Here is a 17,299-nt window from a genome sequence, read left to right as displayed (position 1 = left end):
ATAATCTGTTTTAGTGATGTTGATTGGGGGATAAATATTGGCCAGGACATCGGGGGTAATTCCCCTGCTCTTCTTCGGAATAGTGCCATAGACATTCGCCCATCCACCACTTTAGTCACCTCTTCAAAAAAATTCAATCAGGTTTGTCAGGTATGACCTACCCTTTACAAATTCATACTAAAAGAAATTCAAGTAGTGCCTTTCATGTTGGGACATCCCAAAGTGCTTCACAGCTAATGAAGTAATTTTGACACAGTCACAGTTGTAATGTAATTTTTCCTCCTCCTACTTCCTCTTCCCCTTCCCTCCCTCTTTCCTCTTCCCTCCCTCTTTCCTCCATTCCTCTTCCCGCTCCTCCTCTACTCAGTCCCCCCATCTCCAATTATTGACTATAAACTAATTTGACCTTAAAACTACCTTTTGGTATTGACTCTCCGTGTGCAATGCCATGGTTTGGAAGGCACAGCAGAGAGGGAAAATAGAGAAAAGAGCGAGAAGCAAAGACAGGTGGTGGGGAAGGGCAGTGGAGATAATAATTGGAGTCCCAACCATGCAAACCTAATCAAGAACAATGATTTGCAGTTATATAGGGCCCAAGTTTCCACATGATTTGCGCCTGATTTTTAGGAGCAACTGGTGGAGAACGGACTATCTTAGAAATCGCAATTCTCCACATTTTTTTTTCTGCAGTTCTAGTCAGGTAGAACAGTACTACTTTGGAACAGAATTTTTTCTTCAAAAGGGGGCGTGTCCGGCCACTGACGCCTGATTTCAAAGTTTCCACAGTGAAAACGTACTCCAAACTAAAGTAGAATGGAGCAAGTGAAGATTTTTGTAGAACTGAAAAAACCTGTTCTACACATTAAAAAACCAGATGCAGGTTACAAATTAGGCGTCCAGAACGGTGGCGGGGGGGGAGGGAAGTAATTAAATTCTACAATAAATCCTTATTTATACTTTGACAAATATTATACAAAGAAATCCAACCTGAATAAACATTTATAAGATTAAATAAACCATCTTCCTACCTGTGTGAAAGTGCTTCAGCCAGGAAGAATGCTGCAACAAGTCTCTCAAAACGAGGCAGCCGTTCCCGAAGGCGGGCGGGAGGGAGGGAGGGAGGGAACCGACCCAACCGAATGCGGGGGTGGGGGGGGGGAGGAAGCCGTTCGAGGCGACGGGGGGGCGGGGGGGGAGCCATTCCAGACGGCGAGCGAGCGGGCGGGAGGGACCCAACCGACCGACCGCGGTGAGAGGGGAGGTGGAGAGGAGGGGGGAGGAAGCCGTTACGGGGGGAGTGCGGGCCCGACCGACCGAACGCGGGGGGGGGGGGGGGGGGAGGAAGCCGTTCGAGGCGACGGGGGGGCAGGGGGGGGAGCCATTCCAGACGGCGAGCGAGCGGGCGGGAGGGACCCAACCGACCGACCGAACGCGGGGGGTGGGGGGGAAGGAAGCCATTCCGAGCGGGGGGAGGGGGGGACTGCTGGACCGACCGAACGCACGCAGCGGGAGGGGAGGAAGCTGTTCCAGACGGCGGGAGGGAAGGACAGAAGGCTGCAGGAAGCCTCAGAAATTGAGGAGCCATTTCCCGACGGCAAAAGGGGGAGGTCGTCGGGAAACGGCTGCCTCAACTTTCTGAGGCTTCCTGCACTCTTCTCACTGCTGCAAGAAGCCTCAGTGCTGATGTGCTGATGGCAATGTGCTTTTATTAAAAAATGTTCAAAAACTAAACACCTACAAAGAACCACAAAAATGGCCGAGTGTCGATGTTTTTTTTCACACTGCGCGTGCGCGAACGCTCCAACGCGCACGCGCAGCGTTGCCGGCAGGAAAAAAACTAATTTAAATAGTACCCGCCCCCTCCCACTTACAAAATCGGCGCGAGTGTAGGCTCCGCCTCCCTGGGCGTCACGCCAAACAGACGAGGAGCTGCAGAACACTCCAGAATCGCGATTTTTTTTTTCTGGCACCGTTTTAGGCGCGAAAAACGGGCGCCCAGCTCGGAGGGGCGCCCGTTTTTTTATCGTGTGGAAACTTGGGCCCATAGTGTCTTTAACATAGAAAAACATCCCACAGAGCTTCACAGGTTCCGAGCCAGAGAAATAGATGTTAGGTGAGATGTCCAAAAGCATGGTCAAATGGGGCAAGTTTTAGGGATAGGCTCAAGGAAAGAGAGGGGAGATGGAGAGGTTTAAGAAGGGAATTCCAGAGAGTGGGACTCAAGTTGATGAACAAACAACCACCAGTGGTGGGGCGAAGGGAGGAGAATGCACCAAAAGCCGCAGTCAGAAGAATGCATACGTGTCCGGAATCTCAGGAATGGAGCGTTTAGGGAGTGTTGTAGAGCTGAAGGAAATAAGAAAGACAAAGGCCACAGAGAGATTTAAACACAATGATGAGAATTTTAAATTTGAGGCATAATCGGGCAAAGAGACTCTAAACTAAATTGAAGTAAGGCAAACAGGGAAGGATATGGCTCCTTCAGTTAGGATTTTTCTTTCTCTAATCCTGTCTTTTAGCTTCTAGTGTTTTTCTTTATAGTATCTTATTTTTCTTTATAGTATCTTATTTAATGACTTTGGTTTCATTTTAAAAAGTAGTATCCACTTCATAACTTTGGAAGCAAAAACACTCGGGCATCACATTTAAATTACTGCAAGCTGTGTGATTGGATCAAATAAAAATATTGTAATTTTTTTTTTAATACGGTTTTAAAAATACAGTGGTCGGCTTGTAAATGTTATTAAGCCATAAGAAATGTGAATACTGGGGATGAACATTCCTTTCTGTTTCTTCATATTAATGGAATAATATAATCCAGATTTTTGTTAATTTATTTTTTTTCTCTTGTTTTATAACAGGATATGGTATCTGTGCAATATCATCTTATACCATCTCCAAATAAGCAAAAGAATGGAAACAAAGAGAAAGATGTGGATAAAGAGAAGGATGTGAAGGATGAATTTGCTGATGCTCTAAGAGACCTGAAGATACAGTGGATGGCCAAGTATGTATTTGTTCATTCCAAGATGTGGGTAGGCCAGTGAAAAGTCGACAGAGTTTAAACCTCCATAAATTTTAATGCCAAGAGGGCATTCACTATTCTTAACATTTATACTCCATTTAAAATTCAATCCATTAAAATAAGTCATTTTTCATGGTGAAAGCTGTTTTGAAGAAATATTAGTCTCTTAAATCATTCAGGTATTTTTAAATTATGAAAGGCATGTTTTTAACATTTTGTATGATATGGATATTCCAGAATATATCTGTTTCCCTAATGTCAGTTGTAATTGGATTTTCCAATTTATTCTTTATATCCTGGATCTTAGCTAATTTTGCTTTCACATATATTTCTAAATTTGCTCCTTCCCTAGTTTCCATACATCTTTTAAAAACATATTTTTAACCTTTTTTATTAAATAGCTCATCTACATATTTAATATGGACCCATGAATATATTTCTCCTTTTCTCACCTCTCTCTGCCTCCCTGGGTTTCTGTGCCTCACACCATTTTCAGCTGGATGAGTAGTAGGAAAGTTGTCAACCCTCTCTCGGGCCTTTGCCAGTGGGATTCTAGCGGTAGATGCACATAAGTGGCCTAGTTTTTATTTTTTTCCCTCCGATTTACTCTTCCTATTTGTGGAGAAAATGTCTGGGCTCTGTTCTGTGCCGCCACATGAAGGCATAGTTGAAATCCTGCCTAAACTATCATGTTGCCCAACCCTGCACCAGTATATTCTGAAAGGCATTTCATTTTGTAAAGTGTATTTTCCTGCAGAAAGATCTGCCAATCTAGTAACTAGTAATCTGCTTGTAGTGTTAATGTTTTTTTTAAGTTATGGGAGATATCAGCCAATGCTTGTTTTCATTGCGCATCAATTTTCTTTCTTTCATTGGTACATCATATATGCTATGTGTTATCCAAATGTTTGTATATTTCCTTGGCTTGCTTATCTTTTTTATGCTGTAGAAATAAACGGGTCCTTTTCAGAATGACAGGCAGTGACGAGTGGGGTACCACAAGGTTCAGTGCTGGGACCCCAGCTATTTACAATATACATTAATGATTTAGACAAAGGAATTGAATGTAATATCTCCAAGCTTGCAGATGACACTAAGCTGGGTGGCAGTGTGAGCTGTGAGGAGGATGCTAACAGACTGTAGGGTGACTTGGACAGGTTAGGTGAGTGGGCAAATGCATGGCAGATGCAGTATAATGTAGATAAATGTGAGGTTATCCACTTTGGTGGCAAAAACAGGAAGGCAGAATATTATCTGAATGGTGACAGATTAGGAAAAGGGGAGGTGCAACGAGACCTGGGTGTCATGGTACATCAGTCATTGAAAGTTGGCATGCAGGTAAACCAGGCGCTGAAGAAGGCAAATGGCATGTTGGCCTTCATAGCGAGAGGATTTGGGTATAGGAGCAGGGAGGTCTTACAGCAGTTGTACAGGGCCTTGGTGAGGCCACACCTTGAATATTGTGTACAGTTTTGGTCTCCTAATCTGAGGAAGGACATTCTTGCTATTGAGGGAGTGCACAAAGGTTCACCAGACTGATTCCCGGGATGGCAGGACTGACATATGAAGAAAGGCTGGATCGACTAGGCTTCTATTCACTGGAATTTAGAAGAATGAGAGGGGATCTCATAGAAACATATAAAATTCTGACGGGTTTAGACAGGTTAGATGCAGGAAGAATGTTCCCAATGTTGGGGAAGTCCAGAACCAGGGGTCACAGTTTCAGAATAAGGGGTAAGCCATTTAGGACCGAGATGAGGAGAAACTTCTTCACTCAGAGAATTGTGAACCTGTGGAATTCTCTACCATAGAAAGTTGTTGAGGCCAGTTCGTTAGATATATTCAAAAGGGAGTTAGATGTGGCTAAAGGGGTATGGAGAGAAAGCAGGAATGGGGTACTGAAGTTGCATGATTAGCCATGATCATATTGAATGGTGATGCAGGCTCGAAGGGTTAAATGGCCTACTCCTGCACCTATTTTCGATGTTTCTATGCTGGTTCCAATTAATTATCTTCATATTTAGACCCATGATATCTGATAGTAAAGCAAGATGGGGAAACCATGTGACGTTAGGAAAAATGTAAAGGACTGTCCTCATCGACTGAATTTTACTAAATCACTGTGGAGAGTCCTGTTAGAATTTTTATATTTATGCTTATAGCTTTAAAAGACAGATAATGTGGCATTCATTCAGGAAACAGTGCATCCAGTTTAACGTTCTCTTATGAAACACATTTATAACCAGCTTGCCTGCACTCCTTATGTGTTACATTAGTGAAATAAACATTTCCAATGGAACTGCTGACTCTGTAACTCACATGTTTACATGATTAGATCTAGGAGTCTGAAACTAGAAATCCTTTGAGGTTCTCCGGTTTGATTTTCCTGGTAACTAATATTGGATATAACAGTAAAGATGAAGAAAAATGTCAACATATTTTACACTCAGTATTTTATAATACCTGCCAAAAGGTTAACATCTACTGGCAGAAAAATGATAATGCTAAAATTGAAAAAAAAGATTTAAATAGAAGGATATAAATTTAATACGAGGCCAATTATTAGAAATAAATAGATTACAAAGTAAAACCGGAAAATGGGTAAAACCTATAATAATTAATGTATAAACACATTTTTTGCAGAAGAAGAAAATAGCATACTGGTTTTCTTATTTATACACAGTAGTTGTGTATGTTGTCAACTCATGATTTGCAGGAGGGCACATTCATGGCCTAGTTGTGCATGTTTGTACAGTAGTTTAACACATGTCAAGACCGATATAACGTGGTGGGATGCTCTTCATATTCCCTGGTTGTAAAGTTAACCATCCATTGAATTGTTTAACGTGGCTAGATTTAGCACTGCTGCTTCCAACCCAAACGAGATGTGTCTGATTCTCAAATGACTTGCTCAGACTAGTCAAATATCATCAGTGTCCATAATTTCAAGTGCCATGAGATATCTTTTAAAACTGTTGCATTAAGAGTACTTGTCTTGGGTTCAGTTGCTTTTAATTTGTAAGTTTTATTAGATTAATAATCAGAACCGCAGAATACAATTATGACTGCTTGAACAAAGAGGAGAATTCAGGTCTATTTTCAATGTTGAGGCAACAAGCACAAAGGACTTTTTCCTCCTTTAAATCATGCATTTTAACTCCATTACAGCCCTTCCCCCTCAGGTGCATCATAGTTTCCATTAGTTCCTTGATCATGAGGAAGTGTCTGTGAATAACTTGATGTCACAATCTGTTTTCCCTCCTTGTAGAGAATCATTCAATATCTACTCAGTGCCACTTCCAGTGCCTGTCTAACGAAGCTAATTGTGTGAAGATTGTAATACTTCAATGAACTGCACTGATAGTTTCTAGTAGTCTATTAATTTATGTAGTCTTGTTACTGCAATAAGATTGCATGGAATAATCTTTGAAATTTGTCTAACAAAAGGATTTTCTTTTTCTGCAGGTTGGATATGAATGCATTCTATGAAGAATTGAAAGAGTCTTATCCTACCCATCTTCCTCTGTATGTTGCACGATTGCATCAATTGGACACTGAAAAGGTAAGATTCCGCTGAAAGTTTATCAATGTACATGTAGAATCATAGAATGGTTACAGCAAAGTGGGAGACCATTCGGCCCATCGAGCCCGTGCCAGCTCACTGCAAGAGCACTTCAGCTAGTTCCACTCCCCCACCCTTTCCCTGTAGCCCTGCAATTCTTTTCCTTCAGGTACTTATCCAGTTCCCTTTTGAAAACCACGATTGAGTCTGCCTTCAGCACCCTTTTAGGCAGTGCATTCCAGATCCTAAACACTCCGCGTAAAAAAGTTTTTCCTCATGTCACTTTTGGTTCTTTTGCCAATCTCCTTAAATCTGTGTTCTTTGGTTCTCGACCTTTCTGCCAATGGGAACAGTTTCTCTCTATCTACTCTCTAGACCCCTCATGATTTTGAACACCTCTACCAAATCTCCTCTCAACTTTCTCTGCTCTAAGGAGAACAACCCCAGCTTCTCCAGTCTATCCATGTAACTCATCCCTGGAAGCATTCTCGTAAATTTTTTCTGCACCCTCTCTAAGGCCTTCACATCTTGTCTAAAGTGCGGTGCCCAGAATTAAACACAATACTCCAGTTGAGGCTGGACTAGTGTTTTATAAAGGTTCTTCATAACCTCCTTGCTTTTGTACTCTATGCCTCTATTTATGAAACCCAGGATCCCATATGCTTTTTTAACCGCTTTCTTAGCATGCCCTGCCACCTTCAATGATTTGTGCACCTATACCCCTAGGGTTCTCTGTTCATGCACCCCATTTAGGCTTGTACCCTTCAGTTTATGTTGCCTCTCATCTGCGGCTGCAGAAATGCCTATCTGTTCCCCTAACTATCGAATCCCCTATCACTATTGCTTTCCCGATCTTCCTCCTCACCCATCACCTGCCGTACAGCTGAGCTAGCCGTGGTGCTATGAACTTGAGTCTGGCTGTACTCCGCAGAGGAACCATCGCCCTCACTACTGGTTAGAGAGTGAGATGCACTAGGGGGACTCCTGGCTGGTCCCCCTTTTCTGTCTGCTGGTCATCCATTCCCTCTCTGTCTGCACATTCATGCACTGTGGGGTTACCACCTCCTGAAACATGCTATTCACATAGCTCTCAGCCTCACTCAGGATCTACTGCAGTGATGCCAGCTGCTGCTCTCCAGCTGACGACACTCCCTGCACACGTGGTTGTCCAGGACAGAGTTCCCACACGGCACAGGATGTGCATTCCACAGGACTGAGGTGACCTGCCATGCCTCTATTTATTCGAATTTAACTAACTTGCAGAAATAAACTTCAGACTAAGGCCTAGAAATTCGGGTCATTTGCGCCTCCCATTAGCGTCCCCAGGGGCGTAAACGACTTTTCGTCCGGGCGCGACACCGTTAACGACTCCCACTAAATTCCGCGGGAGTAACTCATAGCACCCCGCTCCTCTGCGCCAGCGATGACAACATCATCACTGTGCGTAGCATCCCGGACCCTAAATTGGTTATCGACCCCTGAAGCTGCGCTAGGCGATGCCAGCAACCGCTTCAGGGGGTGTGTACAGGACGGCTTAAAGGGGAGGTGTGGGCCATTACAAAAAAAATTCTGCCAGTTTTGCCGAGCGCCGATCAGTTGGCGCTTTGAACACTGGGTCCATGCCGCGATAGGCATGGCACCCCCCGCTCACTGGTGGTCCAGGTAGGACCTCCTGCAGTGCGTAGCACTGTGCCCCGCTCATGACACGTCCACCCCAGAAAGGAAGCGGAGTGTGTTATTTTGCGCTCCACTTCCTTTCGGGGGCGGTAACCTGAATTTAGCGAGCGGAGCGGAACTTCCGTGCCTAGTGCAAATGTCTCTCCTCCCAGTTGTTACCGCTCCCTAACGGGGCGCAACAGAATTGTTTCCCCCAAGAGTCTTAAAAGTCGGGCTTACCTTTATCTCCAGCCGCTTGTCTCACTCTTAGTTAAAGTCTTTATTCAAATGATTATTTATAGTTATAGTAATTAATTAGTTTGTCTAATTAAATTAGAAAGAATAAAACGCTAATACTCATGCACGAGTCACCTAACTGCTGATCTGTAATGTCACTCCTTGATTTTGCTGTTCTTTTGGAATTTCCCGGATTTGTATTGCTGCTTCCGGTGCTGCTAACTCCTTCTCAGTCCTCTGTCTCGGCCTCCTCCGCTCTTTATGTTCTGCTGCCGCCTCTGCTGCTGACTCCTTCCAGGTCCACTATCTCGGCCTCCCGCACTATTTATGTTCTCAATTTATGTACAATATTGTACAAAATTTAGCTTTCCTCAATGCTAGTGAGTAAAGGCACTCTCTAATGTCATTCTAAGCCATATAACCTCTGCTTAGTTTCCTCTGGAGTCACCTGAGGATCTATTCTTAGCCCCCTTTTTTTTTTCCTAATCTACTCACTACTTCATGATATTTAAATATTTCACTAATGCAATAACAAGGAGCACATTATCTGAAGGCACAGGGTAAAAAATTGTCAACTTCTGCAGCCTCAAAGTAGGGCAAGGACTACATTGCCAGTGGCTGTCAAGGTAACTGTGGCTCTTCACTTTTGTGTGTCTGGCTCCTTTCAAGCTGCTGCTGGAGATAGAAGTAACATCTCGCAGTTTGCAGTGCATAGCTGCATAATGGAGGTGACTGAGGCTCTCTGTACACAGAAAGACCTTCATCTCATTCCCTCTTGCCAAAGACGAGCATGAGGGTTTGCTCAGCTTGCAGGGTTCCCCATGGTACGGGGTGCCATTGACTGGATGCACATTGCCTTGCATGCGCTTCATGTCAACTTGGCCATTGACATGAACCGAAAGGGATTCCAGTCCTTCAATGTGCAGCTGGTGTGTGACCATTCAGGTAATGCCTGTTATCCTGGCAGTAGTCACGATTCCTTCATTCTGCAGCAGTCCGCTATGCAACCTGCACAGCAGGCCTACAATAAAAGACATGCTACCACAAGGAACATTATGGAGCACACAATTGGCATCTTCAAGCAACGCTTCGGCTGCCTGGATGGCTCTGGAGAAGCCCTGCAGTACTCAGCTGAGCGTCATCAAGATTTGTGATAGTATGCTGCACAACCTCGCTATTATGAGAGAACAGCCTTTAGCACCACCTATCACACTAGAAGCTGAGGAGGAGGTGGAAGTGCAACAGAAAGTGGAGGAACAGGAAGAGGAAGGAAGAATACAACATAGACCGCCCCTTTCTGTCTGGGCTCTACGCGATCAATTCATTCATGAGCGATACCAGTAATCTCAGCCAGCCTATTCGCCCTATCCTTTCCTCTATCACTGACCATCAAATTGTTTTCTTTCCAACAACACAAAAAGCAAAGCCACCAAAAAATGCGCATTCCAATTCAATTTTATAAATTTATACATGACATAATACATGCAAAAATAAACAAATCACCCTTGTGCATTCCCTTTGTGCCTGTCTCTGCCTCTCCTAGTGCTCCTACAAGCTGCTTCCCCAGTGGCTGCAACATGGGTGGTGGAAGGCTGCTGACCTCCAATTGAGGTGTCTGCACATGGCCTTGGAGGGTGACCTCAAGCAGCTCTGGGCCTAGAAGACTCAGCTTCGAACTGCATCATCTCACCCAGGGCTGCAGCAGTCCGAGCTTACTTGCTGACAGGCAACATCAAGGGCACTGGCGGAGTGGTAGAGGTGAGAGCAGAAATACTGTCATCTGAGAGAGGGCAAGCAGGTTCATGCTCCATGGAGCCACTGCCACTCTCCCAGGCGGTCCCTCAGCAATGCTACTGATTGATGGACTGCTGTGGCGCCTGGAAGCCCCTTTGAACAGTGGTATCCAGAGCCATGATACCAGCAGTCTGAGTTTGCGGGGCAGTAGTCTGAGCTTCCATTGGAGCACTCCAACCTTTAATGCAAGCTATATGCGCTACAATGGAAGCTGTGACATCGTTGGTTGCACAGGTGTGCTGATGGAGATAACCATCCGTTTCAAGTTAGAAAGGATAGGCTTTAAGCTCTGTGCAAAGCCCTGTGCCAGGTTGATGCAGGACTGCTCCATGCTTTTTGACATTTAGTGCAGACAGTGCATTTAGCATTTGGTTATGTACAACCATCAACCGCCTTCTGATTGATGTCCTCATCTGACTTCTTCTGTCATCATCATAGGCAGTCCCTTGGAGTCGAGGATGACTTGAACTTCTGTAGCAGATCGAATGTGTGACCTTACCCTCCACCTATGCTATACTTTTCCCCCAGCCCTTGCTCCTGCATAATTGTGCCTAGCGTCTCACCACATGCAAATCCCTCCTCTATCTTAGCCTCTAAAAGGCGCACAGTATCAGTGTCTGAGCTGATGGCTGCGAATGTAAGATCGAATGAAGAGTGTATATATTGTGATATACAAGGTATCACAGTTGTATGGGGCAGGCTCGATGGACCAGAGGATCTTTACCTGTCTCATTAATCGTATGTGAGTGTATCTCTTTCTACACAGCCTGAGAAGGCTCCAGTTCTTGGGTATCTGAAATGAAAAAGGGACAAGGGTTGTGTTGTGGTGAGGGGAGAAGAGAAAGGAAGAACTGTGTGCTTACACCATCTGCAGCTTGTGAGCCAGAAGACTTTGAGATGAGGGGGAAGGAGGATTAGGTATGTTGATATCCTCATAATAGATTGCTTCAGCCCCGCTCAGTGATGCCTCTTCCACGATGGCCAGCACTGTTTCCTCCATGTGGGTTAAAACATGCAGACACATCCTCCCAGTTCTTCAATGTGAGGAGTGTTGCCCCAAGAACATAGATGTAGTGCAGGAAGATCCTTTCCTGCAAGAAAAAAAGAAGTGTGTCAGTAAGTGTCCTCCAATATGTTTGGGTGCTGTGGCTGTCATGGTTGAATAGCTGCCAGTGTCTGAGTTATGGATACAAGGCTTGCTACAGTGCTAAGTGTGTGAGGGGGAGGTAAAGAACTAAAGGGCTGAGTACTGATTGATGGAGATTGCTTGTAGTTGGGTGATGGGGTGTAGAGAATTAAGCAGTGGGTGAGGCTTATTGTGCAGTTGGTAGGATGTGGCATTTGAAGATGACCTTGACAACTCAATTCAGACCTTTTAAACTTCTTCCTGCACTGCATCCATGATCTTGGGGCAACACTCCTGACATTGACCTCCATCGCTATTTGATCCCACTGCTCCTGAACATGTGTCTGCAGGGTCTCCTTCCCCTCTCTCACCCCCCACCCTGCGGATACAGTTTGTCTCTCCTTTCCATATCTTGCACCAAGATATCCAGGGAATAATCCGAAAACCTTGGTGCTCACTCTTTCGAATGTTCAGCCATTCCTCAAAGTATCACAGCCCAGAATGACTTTCGAAAAAAACTCCCACCACTTCTTGCAGCCACAATGCACCTCCCCTATAAGAGGTGCAGGCTGCCATTACGTAGCCCAAGCCACTCGCGATATCAGGCCCCCTATTGATGCGTGCAGTCAAGGAACAGGCACATTCCGCAATCACCACGTCTGTTTACGGGGGTAGCCAATTTCTCCTCCGATTTCTCCCATATCCTCCTTGCTAACTTTGCATGCTCTACAAACTCCGCTGCCCATATGCTGCCTCCCACTGCGACCCAGTTGCCCATCACCCCCATCCACATTGATCAATGTTTCCCTGTCCCCTATCACATTGAATTGAAAATTCTCACCCTTGTGTTCAAACCTGTTACCCCACTCTAACTCTGCAGTTTCCTCCAGTCTTGCGTTCAACCCCATGTCCTCCAGTCCTCCTCCTGTGTCCTTCTGTGCATCCCCCCTCTGCTATTGTTATGAGAGCCTTCAGTTGTCTTGCCCCCACTCTCTGGAAATCTCTTTCTGAACCTCTCCACTTCTCTCTCCACCTTTTAAAGACCTTCTCAATACCCATCTTTTCAACTAAACTTGCAATCACCTCGAACTCTTCCGCTGTGGCTCAGCTTCTGTTCCTTTTTTTTCTCTCCTTCCCCGCCCCCCCCCACCCCGTGCCAATAACAAGTCTTGGGGCATTTTCATGATGCTGTATAAATGCTTGTTCGTTATTATTACTACTACTGCAGGAATTCTGACCCCTCTCATTTAGGAGCGAATTAAAAGACTGGATGACATAGTGGAAGCAGCAGATGATGTCATATCTCGTATCGATCAAACTGCATTAGCAATTCATCTAGCTATGAAGACTGATCCCAGACCTGAAGCAGCTACTGTCAAAAGGTGCATAACATTTTAATTTCTGATCTACACAAGACATTCTGGAAAATGATACATTGATTATCTGGGCAACTCCAGTCTTTAACTTCTCTGACCAACTTTTGCTATTTATAGTAATCACTTATAGGGCCCAAGTTTTCGCCCTCTAGAAAAACGGCACATCTCGATAAGGTGCGCTGACTTTCTGGAAGTAAAAGGGCGCCAAAAACTTATCTTGTGATTCTCTGGTCTTCTCAGGACGTCTTCATGCTCGGCGTGGCACAGCACAAGGGGTCAGAGGCGGAGCCAGGTCCTGGCACTGAAAACAGTGCCGGGACCTCTGCACATGCACACTAGAGTGTGCGCGCATGGGCATTAGCTCCAGGCCCCTGAGGCTGCTTGGGAGGGGCCCAACCCTAGCCCTGGCCGAATAGGCTCCCCGGGCGAAGATCGGACTGGACTTCCCTCCCGATCAACTTTCCCCCTCTCCCATTCCCACCCCCCCCCTTCTCCCCCACCTCTTCTTCCTCCCCACCCCCCTCTTCTCCCCCTCCCCTTCTTCCTCCCACTACCTCCCCCTTCTTCCCCCTCCCCTCTTCTTCCTTTCCCCCCCCCCCCTTCTCCCTTCCCCCCCCCCTTCTCTTCCACCCCCTCCCCGTTGTCGGCGGGGCCTGCCTGAAGCAGTGGCGGCAGCTCAGTCCGGCCTATTCAGCCTCTCCCCTCCCCCTCCCCCCTTCTTCCACCCTCGCTCCCTCCCTCATGTCGTCAGCGGGACCCGCCTAGCAACTCGCTGGGGGCGGGCCTTACCCAAAGTGTCGGCGGCGACCCGGCCCATTCAGCTTTCCCCTCTTCCCCCCCCCCCCCCTCCCTCTTCTTCCCTCCCTCCCTCGCTCCCTCCCTCCGTGTCGTCGGCGGGGCTCACCCGGCATCTCGTTGGGGGCGGGCCCCACCAAAACTGTTGGCGGCCGCCTGACCCGGCCCGTTCAGCATCTCCTCTCTCTCGCTCCTCCTTCTCCCTCCCCCCTCGCTCTCTTCCCACCCCCTCGCTCTCTTCCCCCACCCCCTCGCTCTCTTCCCCCACCCCCTCGCTCTCTTCCCCCACCCCCTCGCTCTCTTCCCCCAGCCCCTCGCTCTCTTCCCCCAGCCCCTCGCTCTCTTCCCCCAGCCCCTCGCTCTCTTCCCCCAGCCCCTCGCTCTCTTCCCCCAGCCCCTCGCTCTCTTCCCCCAGCCCCTCGCTCTCTTCCCCCAGCCCCTCGCTCTCTTCTCCCCCCCACCCCCTCGCTCTCTTCTCCCCCCCACCCCCTCGCTCTCTTCTCCCCCCCACCCCCTCGCTCTCTTCTCCCCCCCACCCCCTCGCTCTCTTCTCCCCCCCACCCCCTCGCTCTCTTCTCCCCCCCACCCCCTCGCTCTCTTCTCCCCCCCACCCCCCCCCCCTACAAAAATCTGCACTTACTCCATTCTAAGTTAGTTTGGAGTACGTTTTCGCTGCCTAAACTTGCAAACCAGGCATAAGTGGCTGTACACGCCCCCTTTTGAAAAAAAAAATCTAAAATGAAACTATTCTAACTCACTAGAACTGGAGCAAACAAATGCCGAGAATTGCAATTTCTAAGATGCTCCATTCTAAACTAGTTGCTCCAAAAAAATAGGAGCAACTCGAGCCCTAATGTTGAAGTTGTTTGAAATTGTATTAACTGACTACTGCTGCATCTGACACTGATCCATGGCTTCAAGCATTAAAATAAATTACTTCTGTTTCAGTTTATTTTGTTTAATCGGGCATGTAAAAATAAACACAGCCTTTAAATGTGGATATCTGCATAATTTAAAACATTGCATTTCTGTTATATCTACATTTTGGGGAAATAAATGAACCAAAGAAATTCCTAAGTTTGCTCAAACCAAACATTCAAAGATTTTATTAGTTACTGCACAGACAACCAAATAACTTCTGACACCTTTGTTGAGTAATTCCTTAAAGTTTTTGACCTACCTCAACAAACTCATTTTTCTAAGTAACTTAATAAAGATTTGTATTCCAGGATAATGTTTTTTAATAACTATCTTTAAAGTGTATGATTTCTTGCTATGTTGAAATACATTTTTTTTGATTATGTTCATTTTTGTTCCTATGCTCAGTGAGATGGAAAGACAGAAATCCTCCCTGATTGATGCCTTGTGCCGAAAGGGCTGTGCATTGGCAGATATGCTTCTTCAATTTCAGACACAGGATGGTGCTGCCTCAGAAGAAATAGACAGTACCGAAGATGATCCCAAAGGCAGTTTCAAAAGCTTAACTGAAACCTTCTGGGAGATACTAAAGTGGGCTGAACTTACTGATGCTAAGGTAAACTTGATTTTGATCAATTACTTTTGAGAGAACAAGCCTTCCTGTGGGTAAAGTGCCAGACCACAGCCTGGTGTTTGCCCATTGACTTTAACTGAGAGCAGCAACTCAACACTTTGGGGATCTCTGGACTTAGCACAGGGTGGCTGGCTTTATGTTATATCACTTCTTTATGCTCCAGTGTACACAAAATTCATTGTTTTTTTAAAAAGCATTTCACATTTCTTCATCAGTTCAATCTCCTCATTATTACTGTTGTCATTCAGCTAGAAACCCTATCCCGTTTATAAAAAATCAAATTGTCATTGTGCTGCTGTTTTTATATTTATTTCCCCCACTCCACAGGTTGAGAAAGCAGCTTTTTTTAAAAAAGCATATGGGAGTGTACACTTGATAAATTGAGGCATAGAGTACAAAAGCAAGGAAGTTATGATGAACCTCTGCAAAACACTGGTTCAGCCTCAACTGGAGTATTGTGTCCAATTCTGGACAGTGCACTGCAAGAAGGATGTGAAGGCCTTAGAGAGGGTGCAGAAAAGATTTACAAGAATGGTTCCAGGGATGAGGGACTTCATACATGGATGGACTAGAAGCTGAGGTTGTTCTCCTTATCGCAGAGAAGTTTGAGAGGAGATTTGATAGAGGTGTTCAAAATCATGAGGGATGTAGACAGAGTAGAAACTGTTCCCATTGGCAGAGGGGTTGAGAACCACAGGACACAGATTTAATGTGATTGGCAAAAGAACCAAAAGCAACATGAAGAAAAATGTTTTAATGCAGCGAGTGGTTATAATCTGGAATGCACTGCCCGAGAGGGTGGTGAAGGCAGACTCAATTGTGGCTTTGAAAAGGGAATTGGAAGGGAAAGAAATTGCAGAGCTATGGGGAAAGGATGGGGGAGTGGGACTAGCTGAAATGCTCTTGCAGTGAGCCGGCACGGGCTCAATAGGCCGAATGGCCTCCTTGTGTGCTGTAACCATTCTATGATTTCCCCATTGCACATACGACCTTGTTAGCAACCATGCCCACAGTTTTTTTTTCTTGTATTGTCAGCTGTAATTATGACTGTTGTCCATCCACATCCGAAAAAGGTTGTTTTGAATTTTTGTTGTTTGCTTCTTTTCTTCTCTAAATGAATGCAATTTTGCAGTAAATAGTATCAGCAATAGATAGTAATTGTCATTTTAGATGTTTTGATCTTTGAACAATTTATTTCAAAGCTTCTTTCCTGGCTACCTAGCAGCTTAGTTGGTTGAAGCAGCGAGTCGCTGAGCTACAGAACAAAAAGTTCCAGGTTTAATTTCTGAACTCTGCTGCTGAGCTATCTGATCTTAGCCATGCAACAATTGGGCACTACAGATGGCTTCACAAGCCACCCTAAGACCAGGGAAGAGAAAAATCATCCAAAGGATTTTATTATCCAGTAACTCCTCCTGGAAAAATATATATGAATGGATGTCAGCTGAGGACAAGACTGGGCTTTGCTGTGATGCCGTTATAGATTGAATTGTCTGGTGATAATTAGGGCTGGATTTTCCTCTGTTACGCTGCCCTTAATCAGGTGGTATAGTAGTGGAAAGTCAGACCGGGGTATCCGATTGCATTCCCATCCCTGCCACCATGCGTTTTCACCCAGCCCCAGCAGAGTTTCTGTTTTACCAGAGCTTCAAAAGATTGAACACTTTAATGTTTAAATGAGTTTTAGTCCAACTTTAGTAAGTTCATAAAACATAAAATGAACAAAGAGATAATATTAAAGTGCTTGTCCAAAAGTTGTGTAGAAAATTGAGGCTGACACATTATTGCTTAATTCTGTTTCTTATGTTACAATACATCAGTTTGCTATTTTTCTGTCATTCGTCTTAATAGGTTTTAACTTTTGCATACAAGCATGCACTAGTGAACAAAATGTATGGTCGAGCGCTCAAGTTTGCAATAAAACTTCTTGAGGATAAACCGAGTAAGGAAAACTGGAAAAATTGCATCGAGGTAAGACTAATGTATATAATAATGTAGAGTTTGGCTTACAAAGGTTTCTTCAGACACAAAACCGAAAGAGCAAGACTGGGTAGAAAGAAGTAAGGAGAGAAGATATATCTGTGTAAATTGCCCCAATTGGTTGCTTATTTAAGCCAGTGGGAATCCCTCCCTACGTTAAATATACTTCACTTTGATAGCTCATATCAACCTGTCT

General features: G+C 45.2%; 1 protein-coding gene across 4 annotated transcripts in view; it reads left to right on the top strand.

The window, feature by feature from the left end:
- Positions 1 to 17,299, top strand: part of tpp2 (tripeptidyl peptidase 2) — a 185,874-nt gene that overhangs the window by 165,495 nt on the left and 3,080 nt on the right. For 2 of the 4 annotated variants that reach the window (XM_070891895.1, XM_070891894.1), the window contains 5 exons: positions 2,862 to 3,007; positions 6,491 to 6,587; positions 12,652 to 12,782; positions 14,898 to 15,105; positions 16,975 to 17,094. In XM_070891895.1, the coding sequence (XP_070747996.1) occupies positions 2,862 to 3,007; positions 6,491 to 6,587; positions 12,652 to 12,782; positions 14,898 to 15,105; positions 16,975 to 17,094 (702 nt within the window). Of the gene's footprint in view, positions 1 to 2,861; positions 3,008 to 6,490; positions 6,588 to 12,651; positions 12,783 to 14,897; positions 15,106 to 16,974; positions 17,095 to 17,299 lie in introns of those variants that run through there. The other 2 variants (XM_070891898.1, XM_070891897.1) reach the window with 1 other exon arrangement.

The sequence above is a fragment of the Pristiophorus japonicus genome, chromosome 10 (genome assembly GCF_044704955.1).
Source record: "Pristiophorus japonicus isolate sPriJap1 chromosome 10, sPriJap1.hap1, whole genome shotgun sequence".
Taxonomy (NCBI): domain Eukaryota; kingdom Metazoa; phylum Chordata; class Chondrichthyes; family Pristiophoridae; genus Pristiophorus; species Pristiophorus japonicus.
Note: the sequence above shows the minus strand (reverse complement) of the source record. Positions and strands in the feature narration are given on the sequence as shown.